Source organism: Glycine soja, chromosome 3 (assembly GCF_004193775.1).
Source record: "Glycine soja cultivar W05 chromosome 3, ASM419377v2, whole genome shotgun sequence".
Taxonomy (NCBI): Eukaryota; Viridiplantae; Streptophyta; class Magnoliopsida; order Fabales; family Fabaceae; genus Glycine; species Glycine soja.
Window position 1 is genome coordinate 42,960,260 of NC_041004.1, and position 21,185 is coordinate 42,981,444.

Here is a 21,185-nt window from a genome sequence, read left to right on the forward strand (position 1 = left end):
TGCTGGTGTTTTTGAGTGAAATATTAATTTTATTGCTTGAACAAAAGAGTTAAGAATTAGAAATGATATTAAAAAATTTATAACACAAATGTTAATTTGGTATGGCTTGAAAATAAATCATATTACTATGATATATACCCATGAAAGGAAAAACTAGATTTTGAATAAAAATATCTTTAAATAAATGTTAAAAATTTAAATTAAATTATCTGATGTAACAATATAAATCACATGTATATCCGTATGATTTATTGTTAAGTTACACTAAAAGTAATCATCTTATGTTCATACATTTTACTCAATGGATTGAACATTATGACAGTTAAATTCATTCTCTTTTATAATATATATATATAAATTTCATTTGTTGTTGAACTTTTTGCCTGGACTGCGAAGACGACGTCGTGGAAGGCAAACAGGCAAAGAGAACTTGGCTTGTTGGAGACTGAACTGTGTATTGTGTGGGTTCCCCTGGCCGTTAGTACCTAAATCTCAATCGCGCTTTAGCGACAGCAGAGATCCGATCTGCTCTGCACCTCTCTCTCACCACAGTGTCGCCAGAGAAAGGAGAATATCACATCAATAACACGATGATGATGATGGATCCGCCGATGACGCCGCTGGGGCAAATGCTATTGGAGGAGATCACTCCCGTCGTCATGCTCCTCTCAACTCCTTCCGTCGAACAAGTTTCCCTCAAGAACGGTCTCTCCTTCCTCCAGACGCTAACGCCGTTCTGCTCCTTCAACAACATCGACGGTAACTAATCTCATCCTCCAAATCCACTCCTATAATCCGTTACGCCTTCTAAGTCCTCACTAGCATTCTTCCCTTTCCCCTCTCGCAGTTCCTGTTAGGACCGCCAGTGACCAACCTTATCGCCTTCACAAGTTCAAATTGCGTTTGTTCTACGCTTCCGATGTGAGGAAGCCTGATTTGAAGGTAGTTCATTGCTCGCTCGCTCGTTTTTTTTTTTTACCAATGCCGTGACTTTGATGTTTAGGATGTGCTTGCTTCATAGAGTTTTTGAATATTCTGCGCCTTCTTCGATGTTTAGGATTTATTATGTGGTTCTATTTGTGTATCCGCACCTTTTTACTAGGTAGCTAAAGAGCAAGTGAAGCAAGTTATCACAGAGGCAGGGGAGAAAGAGTTTTCTGAGTCGTGTTCAGATGTGTCAGAAATTAATCATGAACTTTCGTCGAGTAAGTTACATTCACTGTGTGTATTTGTTTTCGTGTTTTTTATGTTCATATACATGCCTTTACATGGTAAAATAATTGGTTATTAGTTATAATAGTTTAATTTATATATGGATGAGTCTACAGCTATACAATATACATCTTCTAACTAATAATCTAATACTTATTTTGAATTGCTTGGGGTTGGAGTTGAGCTGAGCTCAGGCACTGAGCTTTTTTTAGCATTGATTAAACTTTAATTGAACAAGACAAGCTTGAGCAGATATTAGTGCTCTGCTAGGCACCACTTGTTTACAGTGCTGAAATGTGTTGTAAAAGTGTGATGTCGAGGTAGTTTAGTTCTGTCATTGTCTAAGACTTGGTTTAATTGACGAATACTTTTGTAGGTTCCGAATACCAACATACACCATCCTGGTTTCGGTTTCTCAATAAAGAACTTGTTCGTGTGGCTTCCTTTTCAGACCATGAAGCATTTGACCATCCTGTGATATGTAAGATTTGAGATCAGTTAGAGCTTCTTTTTTTTTTTTTTAACTTTCTCTTACACAGTAGTATACTACGATACATAATTTGTTTTTGAATTTTTCTTCTACTTTCCTTCTGCTGAATGTATCTTTTTGGCTTTATTTGTCTTTCTTCTACTTGCAGGTCTTGTTGCTGTTTCATCAAAGGATGAACAGCCTATTAGCAGATTTGTTGACCTTTGTAATGCCAACAAGCTTCCTTCCCTTCTTAATGATGGTGCAATGGATCCAAAAATTTCAAAGCATTACTTGTTAGTGCATGATAATCAAGATGGCCCTGCAGACAGGTATAAATGGTTCATTCTTTTTGTTTGAGAAGCTATCTAAGTGCATATACATGTGACATTGTACACTTGTTGCCAATAATTATTACACAAGACTTTGTTCTTTATATCCCAAGAAAGATTTTGTCATTTTGGTTGTTATTACTTTATGCCATTCCGTGAGATGTATCTTGTGCTCCCTCTGTCCAATAATAAGTGTCATCCTAGGTTTTTTTTACACTAACCAAGAAAAGCTAATAAATAGATGAAAGAATGTAGCAATTTTATGAAATTATCCGTATTCTTAGTCTTCTTTGCTGGAAACGGTGCAACACAAAAGCAACATTCTAAAAAATATTATTAGGGGTATAAATGGAAAAACAATTAATATTATATTGAAAAACTAAAATGACATTTATTTGTGGACTTATTTTTTCTTCTAACATGACACTTATTTTGGGATGGAGGGAGTACACGATGGGATGGGAGGTCTATGTTTCACTGTTTAATGAAGATTGCTTGGGCCTGGCATTTTGTTTAAAAGACCCTTAAATTAGAAGTTAATGGGCGTATTTCAGGGGGACACTAGGGAGCATTCTTTGGTGGCTCTAGAGGAGTATTTGAAGTTTGGGCTTTAAATATTTCTGGAAAGATTTTTGATAATTCTTTCTTCTATATTCTTACTCTCTCCCAATCATGAGCTATTCCTTTGAGAAAAACTGATTTGGAAATCCAAAGCTCCCTCTAAAAATTTTTCTATGAACATTGGTATTGATTAATTTAATAGGATACAAATGTCCTTTTGGCAAGGTTTCAGGCTTCATGTTGCTCTGTCTGTTTGATATGTGTGTTATGTGCTGCTCTAGCTCAGAATCAATTGTACACCTGTCAGTTCTCTGCAAGGTAGACCATTTTTTATTGAACATTTTGTTTGGAGTTCTTGAAGAACAGTGGGCATTCTTGCTCTAGAATTTTATCTGCTGGTTATATTTATAGGTTTCAGCAATATGGGTAAAAAACGGTGGCATTATACAAAATTTTTAGTTGGGCAATAATGTTTGTATATACTGCACACATGCTCTTATGCTAATAAGATTATATGGCCTCACTTTGGTGTTGGTCAATTGTTACTTTGAGGGAGTTTCTATTTTACACATTCGGTAGCTTTGCTGGATTCTTGGCTTTTTTTTTTTTTTTTTGCTTTTCTGCTCTGGAGGATTGCTTATTGTGCCTTTCTCTCCTTCCTTTCTAATAAATTTCTGTTTTGATAAAAAGGTAACTCTCATTTTCGTGGAAAATTAAAACTTAGGATGGAATTGGTTTGATTATTTTCTGATTTCATTTTTGATGAAAATATAGAAAAGGATCTAGTGTTATGTTTGGTTGAGCATAGGGGAAAGCATATTTTTGAGATCAGTTTAAGTGTAAATTATCCTCACTTCTCTATTTTGTCCTTATTACATTGACATTCTCTCTATCTTGAACACCTACACAATACTCCTTTGAGGAGGGAGGTTTGTGTGATGTAGACCTTAAATGAAAACAATTTCAAATTTCACAACTAGTTTCATGTTGTGGGAGTGAACATGACAACAACAAAAGCCTTATCTCACTAGGTGAGATTGACTTCTTGGATCTCATAACGTCATTCAGTTCAGTTAAATACCAAATCTTCAAAGATATTATTTATCATGGGATCTTTTTTAACAACTTCTTTCGACATCCTACTTGATCTCCCTCTCCCCTCTGAGTGGCCACACATCCATTGTAACATTCTTATTTTTGCTACTGCCATATTTTTCTATTGTTGTCCTTTTAAAGTCCAACATTTACTACCATAGAGTATAGCCAGACGCATCATAGTACGACCAAAATTGCCTTTGAGCTTGGTAGGTACTTTGTGATTACAAATAACCCCCCCTTATCTTTTTCTATTTTAGCCATCTTGCTCATATCCTATGCGTGTTCCCATCATTTTGTAGTATTGATCCCGGTTATTTAAACATAGAAATTTGTGGTATGACATCTCCCATTTTTATTTCCAAGTTAATTAAAACCATATGTAAGTTTCTTTCTTTGCTTTGGTAACTTTCCATCAATCCCTGTAAAAGATAAATGGCTTTTGTTGTAGACTTTCTTGGTATAAAACCAAATTGATTGTTTGCAATCCTCATCTCTTATCTATGCTCAATCAGTTCTTCTCATAATTTCATAGTGTGGGAGTGAACATTGAAAGTGAAAATTGTTTTATTAGAAAAATTAAAGAGAATGAAAACTTGACGGTTGTTTGCTGCAACCTAATGCAATCTTGGGCATTCACTAATCATTATTTTTCTTTGGGAATAGATTTATTAGTTGTATGTAGTGTTAGACTTATTCGAATTGCTTATTCTTCTTCAACAGAGCAAGTAAAATATTGACAGATATCAGGAGTACATTTGGTGCAAGTGACTGTTCATTGCTTTGCATTAATTCTTCCCTGGATGCTCCAATCAAACATCAAGATAATCCTTGGGCTTCATATGTAAGTTTGTTTGGGGAGGACTTGTAGCTGCTTCTTCTATTCCAAAATAAAAAAATTATTATTTAGTTCATCTTCCTTGCCTCATGCTTTTCCTTTTTCTTTTGCCTTTTGGTACCTATGTTAAAATAATATAAAATTTTGGTTTCATTCTTATGAAAGTATGCAATTTAGGCTGTTGTCTCCTGAAATTTGTGACAGATAACTGATGCCTCACCTACTCATAGTCAAGATTTTGGTTGCTTTCTCAACATTGATGATATCAACGAGGTATATTGCTTTTGCTAACAGCAATGCTGTTAGATTCATTATATAGGACCAATGCTTACATTAAGTTGCATATTTTGCTACTCATTTTTTTTGCCTTGAGCGCAGATCAAAGATCTAATGCAAGATTTAGCATCTAAGCACATCATTCCAAATATGGAGCAAAAAATTCGTGTACTCAATCAACAGGTCTTTTATGCTTAGCCCTTTTTGACTTCATGTCTTGAATTTGTTATTTCAGACCCAATATTTATTATTTTGACCTATATTCTGATTGTCCTTTACCTTTTTCTGTAATATTTTTTTGTTTTGTTTAGGTTTCTGCCACACGAAAAGGGTTTAAAAACCAAATAAAAAATTTATGGTGGAGAAAAGGGAAAGAAGATGGTGCAGATTCTCTCAATGGTCCCACGTATGCTATATTATTTATTTATTTATTTATATCTTATGATAGAATATACATGTATGCTATTTATCATTCGATTTCTTGCATTTTTTTTAATATGGTTTTGGTTTCCATTGTTGAAGGTATGACTTTAATTCCATTGAATCCCAGATTCGAGTTTTGGGTGATTATGCTTTCATGTTACGAGATTATGAACTTGCCTTGTCAAATTATCGCCTAATTTCCACAGATTACAAGATTGATAAAGCCTGGAAGCGTTATGCTGGTGTGCAGGTAATTTTATTTTTTTATATTCCAAATGCAGAGGGCTTTCAGATGATGTATGGTTGTTATATGGGTTCAAATTAGACTAGGATTTTCTGTAGAGAAGCAGTGGAAGGATGTTGAATTGGATTCTGTTTTTTTCCCCAAAATAAGGAATAACTTCCCTTCATTTAATTCTATCATTTATCTAACCAGTTGAATCTCTATTACCCTTTTGTCTTATGTTCTTACTGAGGGATTCATTCTTTTTCTTGAAATATGAAACATTGAAACCCTGGAGATATTGTAGATGTGATACTTGACATGGCTCTTTGCTTGTCATCAAAATGATCTGACTGACTTTTTAAAGTAAAAGTTACATTGCATTCAGAATTTCAGATGCACTTCAGGCCTTTTGCATTAGTCATGCTTAATGTAGGGATATTTTTGTAATTACAGTTAAAATGTTTAAAATCCTCTTCCCCTCCCCTCCAAATCCCCTCGATATTGGAGGGGAGCAAAAATTAGATGAAGAGGGGTTTTGCTCCCCTCAAGTCCCCTCCCCTCCCCTCCTAAGAATTGAACCAAACAACAAAAGTTTAAAAAGATCACTCCCCTCTCCTCGATTTCCCTCCAACCAAACACTATGTAACTATGACTTTTCCAGTGCCATATTATAAGCTTTCTGACTGTAGAATGTTCTGAAATGCATCAATCTGTTTGCCTACTTTATTTTTCAGGAAATGATGGGACTTACATACTTCATATTGGATCAATCAAGAAAGGAAGCTGAGTATTGCATGGAAAATGCTTTTAACACATATTTAGTATGTATGGTTTATTTTGGATCATAAGAAAGATTGAGTAGCATGTTTTTCTAGTAATGCTCTGTTACTTCTATATTCCTTTTGCGTTCTCTTTTTGATTAATAAACTTGATATTTCCAGAAACTTGGATCATTGGGTCAGCTAAATGCAACAAGATGTGGTCTGTGGTGGATAGAAATGTTAAAGGCACGTGATCAATATAAGGAGGCTGCTACTGTTTATTTTCGTATTTGTGGTGAGGTAGTGCTTTCTTTTTTAAAAAAATAAAATTGTAATTTAGGATTATTGTTTTCTGCTGTTGACCAATTCCTTTCTTAGGATATCCTACATTCTGCTGTGATGCTTGAACAAGCATCATACTGCTACTTGTTGTCTAAACCCTCCATGTTACACAAATATGGATTTCATCTAGTGCTTTCTGGTGAGCAGTATAAAAAGTGTGATCAGGTATTGGGATATCAACAATATGCAGAAACCCTCCTTCCAATATAATAATGTATTGCTCTTCTTTACTAATTTTTTTATCCTTAACCTTGTCATGCTCAGATCAAACATGCAATTCGAACATACAGAAGTGCTCTTTCTGTTTTTAGAGGAACTACTTGGAGTTATATAAATGATCATGTTCATTTCCATATAGGACAGTAAGTTAGACTTGGTTTAGCTATAATGTTTTTTTTTTTTTTTTTATCAAAAAGTATGGCACCAACATTCTTTGAACTTTCTTAATCAAGATGTTTGTTTTAGGTGGTATGCTTCTCTTGGGATGTATGATGTGGCTGTCAAGCATATGATGGAAATCTTGGCCTGTAGTCACCAGTCCAAGACAACACAGGAATTATTCCTGGGCGACTTTCTTCAAATTGTCGAGGTGATAGTGCCTCTATTGCCTTTTCAAATATCATACAATTAGAACCTGATCGTTTGTATGATATTTTCTGAATAAGCAAAATAATTTGATTTGTTGTAATTTGTAATTTCTAACAGAATTTGCTTTGCATGAATCTATAATTTCAGTGTTTTATGTATCTTGATGCTAGGACAGAAGCTAATTAATTTGACAGCGGTCTTAATTTTTCGTGTATATCATAGAAAACTGGACGGACGTTTGAGGTAACAAAACTTCAATTGCCTGTAATCAACATCTCTTCACTGAAGATCATCTTCGAAGATTACCGAACTTTTGGAACATCTTCAGCTGTAAGTTGAATCCAATTCTATGCTTCCCCATTCTCTGAGTGAAATTGCAAGGAAGAACTATTCATGAAACTATTTGACTAGTTAAAGATGTTCCAAAAATTCACCTTTTCCTTTTCCCTTTCAAGTGCAAGCTGTGTTCCATTTGTCAGTTGCTTATTTGTTTGTATATGTGTTAAAAAACCACAGAGCAACTGAACATGAAAAGCTCAATCCATAGGATGAAGTACAAAGGATGGGTTTTGATTATCTAAAATGTCCCTTTACATTACTTGAAAGCATGAACAGACCAATTTCCATCTTTCTGTTTTTTTTATTATAAAGGGATTTACCTGATTGTTAGGAACTATGGATCATTTAGACCAAACTACTAAAGAATCATTCTAGTTAAAATGCTCATGCTCTGGCAATCTTAGCCGCTTATTATGACCAATATGCTTGATTTACTGTGAAATTGGCTTAGGTTTTGAACTTCTAAAACAAACTACTGATGGGCCACATAACTGGCCAGTTTAACACCAATTTTAGCCCAAAACAATGCGATACCATGTGAGCAGTAGGAACACTCTTTTGTAGCACAATCAATTCATTCAATAGGGATGATGGTGGGTTCTGTGTATGAATCCTTGCTGAGGTGATTACGAGCAAAGAGTGGAAATTATGATTCTCACTGTGTGGTTTGCAAAGGGACTTGTAGGAATTTTTTTTGTCCTCTATTCAACTTTTGCTATAACCATTATATCATGGGTTTTCATTTTAATACTTGTGTTAGTAGTAGTACTTTCAAATTTCCAGGGGAAGCATTTCTGTTTCATGGATTCTGTTGCACATAAGTTACAAATTAGTTAATGGCTGTAGTTTGACGGCTTGAAGTGTCACCACTCTCTGGCAAACATTTCAGGCTAATACTAGAGAAGGCTTGTGGCACTCTTTGGAGGAAGAAATGCTACCATCATTCTCTTCTGCCAAGACAAATTGGTTGGAGTTGCAATCAAAGCTTATCTCAAAAAAGCACAGTCAATCGAATGTTTGTGTTGCAGGCGGTATGTGGTAGAATTTCCTGAGATTGATAATTTAATCATTATATTTCATTTTATTTCACTTGAATGTTTTTCCAATTGTTAACTAATTATTGGAGGATAAGAAGTTCATTTGCTGCCTTACATTTTATGTAATAGCATGTTCTGGCTTCATGAAGGAATGGTGGTAAATACAAATTAAAGGGAAAGGAAAAATCAAAATGGTGTTGAACTTTGAACCTCTAAATTTTGTTTGAACCATATGTTTATGTTTATATGATAGATTCTAGCTGTGGGCTACTGTTCTAGTGAAAACTGCTACCAATACATGTTTTCTCTTACTATTAAGGCTTACAATCAGAAAGTTGATTTGCTTTAGAATGCTCATAGTTTGTAAATATATGCTTGTAAATGTTATTGTAGATATACATCGTATTTTCTGTTTTCTTATCAAGACAGATGCCTAACCATTGTGTAATTTTTTTTAAATGGATTATATCTCATAATGTAGCTTGAATAAGTGATCTTTGCCCTTTTTGAAGTTGAGTGTTTTATATTTTGTTTCCTTTTTCGCTCAAGTTTATGTATTCTCTTTGCATCCTTGACAGACATGTAGATTTAGGAACTGATTTTTTAGAAATAATTTATTTTTCAAAAGCTCTCTCAGGAAGCTAACTAAAAAAAAGATTATTTATTCCAAACAAGTTGAATCAAACACAGTAATTATTCAGTGAGCCCCAATCTTAAGCCACAAGTATCCTCAGGTTTTATTCATTATGACTTAGATGCATGGTAGTTTTTAGCAACTGTGGTCTGCATTAGACCATCAGGAGTGGAACAAGAGCTTCAGTTGTTTTGTAACATTTGGCATGTACTCATTGTAATTATAGGTTAAAACTTAAAATAGTTACCATATTTCATTATCCTACCAGTATTGTAGAAGATGGATGGACTCAAGCAGGACTATTGATTCCATTCATTTAGGGAATTGAATTGAACTTTTCAGTTTATGAAGTGACTGATTTTTACTAGAAACTAATTTGAAATTTTGATGGCATTTGGACTTTCATGTGTAAATCCTGTTGATATTAGTGCAAAATATAAAATATAAAGCGGAATTTTGTTTAAAATTTGTTTTTATATATATATTTTTTAAAATGGTTTAAGGAATTGGAACTATAGGCTGACTTTTCCCCCCTTTATATTGTTATTGGTGATTGTTTGTTTTATTGCACCCATTTGCAGAAGCTGTGAATGTGAATATTGAATTTAAAAATCCTCTGCAAATCTCAATTCCCATATCTGGTGTTACACTTGTATGCAAGTATTCTGCCAGTACTGGTGATATTAGATCAGGTAAGCTATGAATTTCTATTTCTACCTTCTTTTTATTAATTTTTATTTTATTTTTATTCATTAGTAATACTTTTTCATTTGGGGACTACAGATGAGAATGAGTCAAGTGTGGAGAAAGATAATGAGGTTGACCACTTTAGGAATATGAGCTCCGACAATTCCTCATTTATGGTGTCCGAGGTTGATTTCTTACTAGGAGGCGGTGAAACAACCATGGTGAGTTTGTTTTGTTTTAGAGATGAAGTCTAGTATGAGAGATCTTGTTTTGACTAAAAATATGCAAATTGAGTTGCATTGAGGAAAATCAAGAAATTCATTTTCCATCTTAATTTTGTGCATATCTCCAATTAAATTGAAGCTTGAGTATAATGGCACTAGACTTCAGTCCTGGAAGATGAAGATAATTGTTTGTTCTAGCAAAGTACAAATGAAGCTCCCAGATGATATATCTCTTTTTTTGTCCAGTCTTTATTTGAGAGATAGGGTTTCTATTAGGAGACCCACTATTTCTGTTGTGAGAAGTTGAAAACAAACACCACACCTAACAGCAGTGCTGGCAAAGAGCACCTATGTCCTTTCCTGGCAAATTCACAGCTCCAGGGTTTGTCCCATTGTTTCTGTCCTTTGGACTTTTTGGTTAATTCTTACCCGTCCTGCTGTTTTGTTCTCTCTCCAGCAGCTCTTGGTTCTCTGTATGACAGACCACAATGGCCTTTCATTTCACTGTTCTGCCCCTTTGCTTTCCTTTTTTTTTCTTGTCTTCAAAGTTCTAATGTGTTTTGATCTCATCACTTTTCTCCATTGTTTCTATTCGTTGACTTCAGCTTATGAATGACTTGACTATTAATTATAAACGTTCCTTGAATTTTAGGTTTTGTTATAAAACTTTTGAGCATTTATATATGTGCTTATAAATTATTCAACTTGTATTTATAAATTATAATATTCAAAATAGCAATCATCCCACATTCCCACTCAACAATAGTGGTTTTGGGGCTAGGCTGCTCTATGCCATTATCCGGGATTTATAACTATGCTACTAACCTGTTGTCAGCAGTTTCCCAGATGTTGGAAAGCCACCTTAATTGTAGCCTCAAGGAGGTGTGTTTAGTCCAACATCGATTGGAGATATGACTTAAATAGAGCTTACAAGACTTGGGTAATCCTCACCATACAATCTAGTTTATGGGGTTGAGTTAGGATCTAAGTCCAAATGTCTAAGACTAGACATAGACTTAACCAAATTCTATAGCGTAACATGCATTCTAATGCGTTGCCTAGACATTCATTTTTATTTTATTTTTAATGAAGAAAAATGTTAATTAATTAAGGGAGAATAGACAAAGTGTGCAAGAAGTATGAGCTAAGAAAAGCTCTTGAAAATGTGTGCACTATGCTCTAACCGAAAACACCAAACCACAACTGGCATACTGCCACAAAGTTTTGTCATCCTTTTTTCTCTCTCTCTAAACCTAATGCTAAATAAGAGAATGTCTTGATTTACCCCTTTTTGCTCTTCATTTGGCCCAAAATAACTTAGGTGTGTGTATTAAAAGAAAGAAGGGGTGCAATGTAGGGGATTGTGATCAAGTGAAAATGAAAAGGATCTCCACTATGTAACTAACTGCTGAGCTGGCAGTAGGGAGGGTAGAGAAAATGTGATTTAGTTCTATGACATATAAGGCTAGGGAGTGCGGATTGGAGAGGTTAGGCTGGGACTTTTGGGAGAGACTTAACTGCCCAGGACATTTTCTTTTTCCATTGAATTCCTTTTTCATCAGTCTTCAACATTCAGGCACTGTATCCTCCTGATACAGGTCTATTTTAGCAATAATACATTGAATTTACAGTGAATTTTCATCTATTTTTCTGCTATTTGTTTGATAGCTATTATCTTTTTGCATAATTATATATGTGTGTTTGTTTGTGTGTATTGTATTTTCAAGTTATCATTTTTTCAAAATTAACATTGTCAAGTACATGTTTTCCAGATACAACTATCAGTTACTCCCAGGGCAGAGGGTACTCTTGAAATTCTTGGTGTTAGGTGGAAACTGTCTGGTACAATAGTTGGCTTTCACAACTTTGAGTTGTGCCACCCAAAGAAGATTATAAAAGGAAGAAGGAAAACAAAGCACATGCCAAATGAGAAATTTAAATTTATGGTGATTAAGGTGGATGCTCTTATCCTACCCTTTCTCATTATTCTCTTTTTTTCCACGTGAATTTTAAGTCATCCCTCTTGTAGAGTCTCTAAGTTTGAGCTAAAACAGCTTTTCCTCTTCTAAAATCCCAGAGCATACCCAAGCTTCAGGGTTCCATTCACCCTCTACCTGGAAAGGCGTATGCTGGAGATTTACGACAACTTGTTTTGGAATTGAGGAATCCATCAGACTTTCCTGTTAAGGTACCATGTTTGGAGTCAACTTGCTCTAAGGCTTAAATAGGTTTTTAGTCCCTATAAATATGACTTCATGTAGTTTTGGTATTTCAATTTTTTTTTGTTAGTATTGGTCCTTGTAAATTGTTAAGATATTGTACATAATTAGTGAAATGTGAAATACTGTACTGCATAATTAGGTTGATTTGTCTTCTGATTATTTCCATACATAGATAGGTTGATCCTAATCCCTAAACTTAAGGGATAGATTCTTGCTCACTGTATATAAATATTGCACTCATTATCATGAAAAACAATCAGATTTCTCACCATTCATTTTCAATTTAAAGTTTAAAATATTTGTAAATGTTCATTGCTGTTTAGTGGTCACCACTGACTGAGTGATAATGTGACAAATAACATGCCATGTCATTGTCACATTATCACTGCTATCCGTCATACTAAGGGACCATGACAAAGGAAATGTAATATAAAAAAGGAACAAAACAAAATTATTATATTTACAATTACAAGAGCCAAAAACATATTTAAGTTAATTTTCGAATTGTGAGCTTTGAAACTTAAAAAAATGAACATATCTCCAGTAGTTAGGAACTAATCCTTCCTTTTTTGTGGTCTTTCATTTTTAACCTAGAGCATCACTTTATAGCAATGGTTTCTCAATCTTTTTTATAGTACTTTCTAAATATTTTTTTAATGTTTAGTTTGAGAGAAAATGAACATGAAACTTAGAGATTGTATTTCTCTAAAATGAAAATCCAATTACAAAGATGAGGGTTCAGCTATATAATAGCACCCAATATTCCTAACAGAACTAAAATACAGTTGTAACTAATTCTACTGCTCATATCACCGGGTGATACTACTCTAATACCCTCCCATGAGTTCAACAGTGGTGAGAAGCTGCTGAATCACCCACTTTGAGCTTGGGTACAAGATCTGTAAAATGTGTGGAGAGAGAGCTTTGGTTAGGATATCAGAATATTGGTCTGAAGAACGAGCATGAAAAACTTGAAGTTGCTTTGCGAGAACCTTCTGCGTACAAAGAAGTCAAGCTCCACGTTCTTGGTGCAGGTATGCAAAACTGGATTGTGAGCAAGAAATACGGTGTCAGTGCTCAAATTGTCACAATAGACCTGAGGTGTGGAGTGCTGCACTACAAGTTTGGACAGCAGTGTTTGCATCCACGTGATTTCAGCAGTGGCATGAGCCAAGCTTTGATATTCAACCTCAGTGCTGGATCGGGCAATGACAGTCTGCTTTTTGGACCACCAGGATATGAGGTTAGGGTCAAGAAACACACAGGTCCCAGAGGTAGAATGTCAGTCATATGGGTCAGATGCCCAATCAGCATCACAGAAGACAGTGAGGGACAAAGAAACACGCATTGAGGCTGGATGCAAGTAAAGACCCCAGGAGATGGTGCCTTTTAAGTATCTCAAGACACCTTTGACAGCAACCCAGTGAGTCTCAAGGGGCTGAGACATAAAACTGACAGAGTTTGTTCACTGGAAAAGTGATCTCTGGGCATGTAATTGCAACATACTGCAGTGCATCAACAACAGATCTATAGGTAGAAGCATCAGTCAGAAAATCAGAACCATTTTTGGTGAGTTTGGAACCACTAACCATTGGAGAAGAAATGGGTTTTCCTATGACCATATTGGTTCTAGGCTTCCAGCCAAGAGGTCACGAATATATTTGCTCTGAGTGAGATAGAGTCCCATCAGACTGAGGTTTGAGTTAAATGCTAAGAAAGTAGTCTGGGTTGCCAAGATCTTTGAGGGAAAAGACAGTGTTGAACTGAGAGACTAGGGTCTGCCAAAGTGCAGACTGCAGAATTGCTACCAGTATGGACGATGTCATCAACATATACTAACACATAGGCAGTTGCAGTCCCTTTAGAGTAGATAAACAGACAGATCGCACTTGCTTGGCAAAACTGAACTACTGTAGCTGTAACAGTGTAGATTTTAGCCTGTCAAACTAGGTGTGCTAGGCTTGTTTCAGCCCATAGATCGTCTTGTGTGGTCTGCACATGAGAGACTTGTCATGAGATTCAAAGCCAGGAGGCTGGTCATATAGACTTTCTCCTCAAGGATCTCATTAAGGAAAGCATTGTTGAAATCGAGTTGCTTTAGGGGCCAGCCATGAGTGTTTGCCAAAGTGAGAATGAGACGAACAGTAACAGGTTTGCTAACTGGTGAAAAGGTCTCAGTATAATCACTGCCAAACTGTTGGTTAAAGCCCTTGGCAACAAGGTGGGGTCTATGCCTGTTGACCGTGCTTTTTGGATTTTCTTTTACTCTAAACACCAATTTGCAGCCAATTGGAATGCAGCCAGGGGGTAAAGACAAAGGACTATAACAAAAAAAATACTATATTATGAGGGACTGAAAGTATTTAAGCCGAAATTTATATAACAATTACTTCTAGAGTATGTGTGTGTAATGCTAATGAGAGAAAAATATTTAATGAAAACAAAAGCAATTATTATGTTGAAAACACAAATTACTTAATGTAGAAGCATATATGATATGAAGATGATGCCAAAGATAAGCGCTTCTCAAGTTTAATCCAAGTCAAGAATTCAGAAAATAACTCCCAAGAGTCACAACTCTTCAAAAAGTAACTCCCAAGAGTCAACACTCTTCAAAAAATAACTCCCAAGAGTCACAATTCTTCAGAAAATAACTCCCAAGAGTCACAACTCTTCAAATAACTCCTAAGAGTTACAACTCTTCAGAAAATAATTCCCAAGAGTCACAACTCTTCAGAAAATAACTTCCAAGAGTCACAAACTTCAGAAAATAACTCCCAAGAGTCACATCTGTTCAAGAGATTTTTGAATGGCCATCAAAGGCCTATAAATAGGTGACTTGGGACACGAAATTCTTAAAAGAGTTTTTCTGAACTGAAATGTCTTATCCTCTTAAAAAAATTCCTTGGTCAAACACTTGTATATTCAATAAGGAATCTTGATTGATCTTCAATTGTAATATCCTTCTCTTAAAGAGAGAAACTTCTTCTTCTTCTTATTCAAAGAGATTGATTAAGGGACCGAGGGTCTCTTAAGTTGTAAGGATTTCTGAACACAAGGAAAGGATTGTCCTTGTGTGGTTCAAACTTTGTAAAAGGCATTTTACAAGAGAGTGGAAATCTCAAGCGGGTTGCTTGGAGACTGGACGTAGGCACAGGACGTGGCCGAACCAGTATAAAAACTGAGTTTGTATTCTCTCTTCCCTTAAAACTTATTTTATTTATTGCTATTTATCTTTTGCTTTAAAGAAGTTTATTTTGAATTGTCTTTTGAGTAATTCATATTAAGGGTGCATTGTTAATCCAAAAAGAAAGAGTGAAATTTTTAATTGGAGAATAGTTTTTTTTAATCTTAATTCAACCCCCCTTCTTAAGATAACTAAGGCCACTTGTCTAACACTTAATACTTGCTTTCTTAGGTGATTGAAAGCATTTTAGTAGGATGTGTTACATGTTCTTTTACAAGTGTCCTTATTAGCAGGACCTTGTATTGGGTTGAACTTCAGATCTTGCTTTCTTCCTCCTCTTTCTGGCATACTTTTTTTCTTAATACCATTTGTGGTTTTGGCAGAATCTGAAGATGAAGATAAGTCATCCTAGATTCCTGATAATTGGGAAGCAGGAAAATAGGAAGTCAGAGTTTCCTGCGTGCTTAAGAAAGAGAACAGATGCAGTACTAAGTGATGTGTATGCTAATCCTAACATCATGTCTGACACAGTCTTTTTGTTTCCAGAGGTCAGTGTTGAATCTTTTCCATTTAAGTTGTGTATTGACACTTGTTAAAAAGGAAGAAGCAGAATTACAGAAGCATATTTAGACTGAAACCATGTGTCTTAAGGCTCCATGGAGAGGTTTATATAGGCTTATTGTATTAATTACAAATAAATAGAGGAGATTTTGTTTCCTCTAAATCAAATATTCAGTTGCCTATAAACCTCTATACATTAAATGTAAATATCCTTTCCTGATTTTTCAACAAAACTTTATTCTAATTTGGCTCCTGTTGGTCACATGATTTACACTTCCTTTCAGGGCACATCAGTTCAAGGTGAAGCACCCTTCTTGTGGCCTCTTTGGTTTAGGGCTGCTGTTCCTGGTGATATATCACTTTACATGAGCATATATTATGAGATGGGAGATGCATCAAGTGTCATCAAATATCGTACTCTTCGCTTGCATTACAATCTGCAGGTTAGTATAATGAATACTGAAAGAAACTTTTGGGCATCACTGGTTTTATTTTCTTTATATTGTAACTTTTTTTTCCTTGGGTGGCTATAAAATTAATTGAATAATAATTGTGTTCTATGATTTTTTGCTGCATTATGAGTGAAAAAAGAATATGTTAAATGACTAATTTTCATATATACCTGGCATAGACCTAGTTAATTCTTAAGTGCCAAATTTTGGTGATCGTAGGTATTACCATCGTTGGATGTCTCATTTCAAATAAGTCCTTCTCGATTAAGATTACAAGAATTTCTCGTTCAATTGGATGTTGTTAACAAGACTAGCTCAGAAAGTTTCCAAGTTTATCAGTTGTCGTCAGTTGGTCACCGCTGGGAAATCTCGTTACTTCAAGCTCCTGATACTATTTTTCCTTCACAATCATTGAAGGCTGGCCAAGCAATATCTTGTTTCTTTACACTAAAGGTTTGTGCTATAGGTTTTGATTTTTGTGATTCATTTGTTTTGCATGCTTTGTTATGGAATTGGGTTTCATTTGAGGGGTTCTATTGAAATGTGAAAAGATGGATGTTAATTGGTTTAATATAAATATTTTAATTAATGGTATACATTAAACACATAATCTATAGGGATAATAATTAGAGGCAGGTGACTTGAAACGAAATGTTGAACAATATGAACCTTAGTGGTTATTTCGTTGTAAAATATGCTATTGATCACCAATTCTTTTTTTTCCTTATGTTAGAGGGTGAAAAACCCTTTTACCTGGTTGTATCCATATTCCATAGTTTATTAGTGACCTAAATGTTTTAGAGCAATCACTATGTTGTTTGCATAATATATTACTGTAAAGAAATTATTTTTGATGAATGAGTGGTGGTTAAGAAAATATGGAATTCATCTTTGATTCAGAAACAACCATAAAAAAAATAGAATGATTAATAAGATGGAAAACTTTGATGCAGAAATTCAGGGAGTGACCACGTTAATATTTCAGAATCTGTATATTCAAATGCTTAGTTATCTGAGCTTATGTGTCTTAAACTTGACTTGATTTTATCTGAAAAAGAATGTGTTTGGGTGCTTGCAAATTTGATTTTGGATGATCTTGATTTAACGAAATTGATTTTGGTTGAAGTGATTTATTTTTGGAAACTTTTATTTCAAAAGTTGGCATTCAAACCTAGTATGTAATTCTCAACCCAACATGAATGCTACATTTTTCACTTCTGCTCAAACATGCTTTAAGGACCAAACATGATTATAACTTTATGTAAGCAAACGATTTTTTTTATAAAAAAAACTGTTTACATTATTCCAACTAACGTGTGGGTAGTTCAAACACTCCCGAAAATATGCTATTAGTATTATTATATTATGTATCTTCTGTTTACGTGCTTGTGCAAGATGTGGTCGTTAGTTGAAATTTGTATGCGTGTGTGCATGTGATTATTTCAGTTAGCTGAATTTATTGTTTGCCCTCAGAATTCTTCGAGGTTTTCGACATTGGAGGACAACATATCTACATTGCCTGTCAGAAGTGATGTAAGATTGGTACCCCAAAGCAGTGAGGATTTAGTTTACGATATAAACAGTGCACCTTTGTTCAATTTCCACCATTATGAAAGATTGCAGCAGAAAGTTACATATGAGGTTAACATTTATTTTGTTTTTATTGAAGTCCAACCAAAGTGTATCTTTTTTGTAATTTGAGTTTCATATCATTTAGGGTATGCTTGACTGTGTTGATGAAAGCGGAAAAGTAGAAAGCATATGGTGGTTTTAAAATAATTTTTAACCAAGAATGAAACGTTTATTATATTTTATTTTTGGGGAATGCTAATATCCACCCTAGTTGGTGTGCATTAGCATTTAACACCAAAAAATTTGGATTAAAAAACCATTGAATCTTTTGTTTTTCAAAATTTAATTTAAGGACATTATCTATGATGAAATACGATAATATCCTTGAATTAAATTTTGGAAAACAAAACAACCAATGGTTTTATAGTTCAAATTTTTTTGTGTTGAATGCTAATGCACTCCAACTAGGGTGGATATTAGCATTTCCCTTGATTTTTTTATGCCTTTGTTTTAGGGTACTAAGCAAGTGTAAAGTGGTAAAGTGATATTCTCTGCTAATTATTCCACCTACTCAAGCACTCCCACTTTTGCCATTACCCTATTCTCTTAAAATCTGGAATGTACACTCCCTCAAATGATTTTCCTTGCCTGTAAATTTACTTTGGAGTATATTCTTAGCTTTTGTTTGGTTCTCATCCCATGGTTTCTTCAAGGGTGTTGACGTATCTGATTTGCAAAGGGATTGGGTTGCATTGTGCTACTACACTCATAGTTTCTTTGCTTCCTTACTTTTTGTCTTGTTTTAATTATTTTTCACAGCTCAAGGATATTTTTCCGTCCTATTTTATCATACTTGAAGTTTCAATAGGACAAAACAAGTATCAAAGTTTCAATTAGCTATATTACTAGGTTTCACTTTTTTTGTTGGTTAGCTAACCAGGCAGTAGATAAGATATTTCAATGTGTAATATGAATATCATTTTTTTTAATTTGCTTTGACTACAACAGGCATGGTTTCTAGGTTTAAAGAATTTGAAAGTTTAAAGGACATTTGTTTTCCAGTGTCAGAACATTTACGATTGACTTTTACAAAATTCTTAGACTCTCTATTTATTGTTTTTTCTCTCCTTTTACTCACACAAGCTTCATCTGTTTGTATGATCAGGGTGACTTAAATACTGTTGATTTTGTATTGATCTCTCGGCCATTCAAGAGTAATGACGATCCTGGTTTTTCCAATCCTCCTCATGTTATGTCTCATCATGCGTGTCACTTCAGGTATGTTTCTCCCATGCATAATAGTTCTAATTTTGACTTTATAATAAATTTCAAATATCCATGTTTATGTTAATTGTCTTTTGGGGGTATTTATGTTATTATGTTTCTGTCTTCTACTAGTACTGCTAGCACGGGCCCTATTTCATGGCTAGTGGATGGACCTCAAACCTTACATCATGACTTCTCTGCATCATTCTGTGAAATAAGTCTGAAGATGCATATTTACAATTCTTCTGGTTCCACTGTTTTTGTACGCATTGACACCTTAGATTCTGCTGGTAATGGTGGGCACATGAACAGTGTAAATGTGGTTCAATCAGCAACTAGTGATAACCGAGCAGGGTGGCATGATATTACACCAGTGAATGAACTCAAAGTCACATCAAATGTTCTTGGAACCCAACCAGGAAAGGCACTATCATTGGAAAGTGTGCCTTCATATATTTGGTCTGGATCAAGCTCAACCAATCTCCACATTGATGCTATGTCCTCAGCAGAAATTCCTCTTCAGATCTGTGTGTTTTCCCCAGGGACATATGACCTGTCAAATTATGTTTTGAATTGGAAACATCCATCCAATGGTCAGGGAGACAGTGATGAAACGAAGCAGCATTCAGGCAAGTGCCAGGGCTATAAATACTATCTTACCGTGCTTCAGTCCACTTGAGAAGTTAGTAAATGTTTTGCTGTCCGTTTATCTCATGCTAGAATTTCAGAAGTGATTTGTAACCGGGGGCTGTATATATTACATATGTTTTCATGTATTGTTAAAATGCCATTAGGAACTAGGAACAGGGTAAAAGTTCGGTTGAAAAAGCGGTAGAACTCAAGTTCTTTTTGTCCAAACAATAATGACGGTGGCGATATACAATTCATCCAACAGGCTAGGATAATTGGACTGGCCAAGTTTGAGAAAGGAAGTTATAAGGAAGTATTTTTATGGAGACAAGGAAGTACTTTTATATGAAGACAATCTTAACAATTTTTTGCATGCCCCACGGTTAACTAGGGATGGAATGGCAGAGTGGACCACAGGCAATCGAATGAGAATTTTTCACCCCTTACCCCTGAAAGCGGGGTGCACGTGTTAGCGGCGCAAGAATTGGTTACACACCGAATGTTTTGAGTTCAAGGAGCATTGGAGCATTTGTTCTTTCTAATTTTGCTACATATGATCGGAAGCAGTTCAGAGAGCCTACTTTTGTGACTCTTGCAAACTTGTAAGACAGGCATTTGATTAAAAGAAATAAATTTTTATTGTTATAATGTGATTTCTTTTATTTAGTGTTAATATACCAAGTTTCCCAGTGCATTAGCTTTAAGCCGAAGTCAGTGCTGGTGAGGTTAATTGCATTACTCGTGAAATTTTGAGTGATATAGGTTGGCCTTGTTGGAGCTCAATAACAAAAAGGAAAGGTGGGTGATGAAAAATGCTCGAGCTTGTCAAATAAACGTGTTTAGAATATTATTGAACGAATATATTATTTTATAATTCACATAACGGGAGGCGAGCCATTGATTCTGTGAATAAGACAACGAAGAGATAGAGAGAATGATAGTGCATAATAGTGAATCAGTGATGGACTTATTATAGTACGTGAAAGAAGAAAAAAAACAACAGGTAATAAGTGCCTAAAAGAGAATGTTAAAAAAAAAGTACCTAAAAGAGTACCATCTCTTGGTACCTTCCAAAAGACTCTGGTCTTGCTTCAGTTACAAAGCAAAATGGCACGAGCTTTGGGATGATAGTTTGGTGTGGTGTGGAGGCATTGGGTGGTTCTGATGGTGGTGTTTTGGTGGAGGTGGGGTGCAGTGATCATGGAGGTTTGGGAGAGAGATGGTTAGGGTTTTACTTGGAAGAAGAAAGGT

The 21,185-nt window shown here is 35.0% G+C and overlaps 1 protein-coding gene across 1 annotated transcript; it reads left to right on the plus strand.

Moving 5' to 3' along the window:
- The first annotated feature begins 377 nt into the window (after positions 1 to 377).
- LOC114407272 (trafficking protein particle complex subunit 8-like) lies at positions 378 to 20,587 on the plus strand. Its single transcript, XM_028370313.1, has 27 exons — positions 378 to 759; positions 848 to 942; positions 1,103 to 1,205; positions 1,589 to 1,693; positions 1,851 to 2,013; positions 4,393 to 4,513; positions 4,712 to 4,780; positions 4,886 to 4,966; positions 5,095 to 5,189; positions 5,306 to 5,456; positions 6,167 to 6,253; positions 6,374 to 6,493; positions 6,572 to 6,700; positions 6,800 to 6,897; positions 7,001 to 7,124; positions 7,346 to 7,453; positions 8,352 to 8,493; positions 9,715 to 9,825; positions 9,917 to 10,041; positions 11,817 to 11,999; positions 12,122 to 12,232; positions 15,837 to 16,001; positions 16,299 to 16,457; positions 16,686 to 16,919; positions 17,940 to 18,107; positions 19,204 to 19,316; positions 19,437 to 20,587. The coding sequence occupies exons 1-27, from the start codon at positions 591 to 593 to the stop codon at positions 19,981 to 19,983; spliced, it is 3,876 nt and encodes a 1,291-aa protein (XP_028226114.1). The 5' UTR covers positions 378 to 590; the 3' UTR covers positions 19,984 to 20,587.
- The last annotated feature ends 598 nt before the right edge of the window (positions 20,588 to 21,185 follow it).

What these genes read in the sequence shown, in the direction of transcription:
- LOC114407272 (XM_028370313.1), top strand. Translation starts at nt 591, where the DNA reads ATGATGATGATGGATCCGCCGATGACGCCGCTGGGGCAAATGCTATTG. An exon ending in ATTTTCGTATTTGTGGTGAG is followed by an intron (nt 6,494 to 6,571) that starts GTAGTGCTTTCT and finishes TTCCTTTCTTAG; the next exon opens with GATATCCTACATTCTGCTGT. An exon ending in GCTTGCATTACAATCTGCAG is followed by an intron (nt 16,458 to 16,685) that starts GTTAGTATAATG and finishes TGGTGATCGTAG; the next exon opens with GTATTACCATCGTTGGATGT.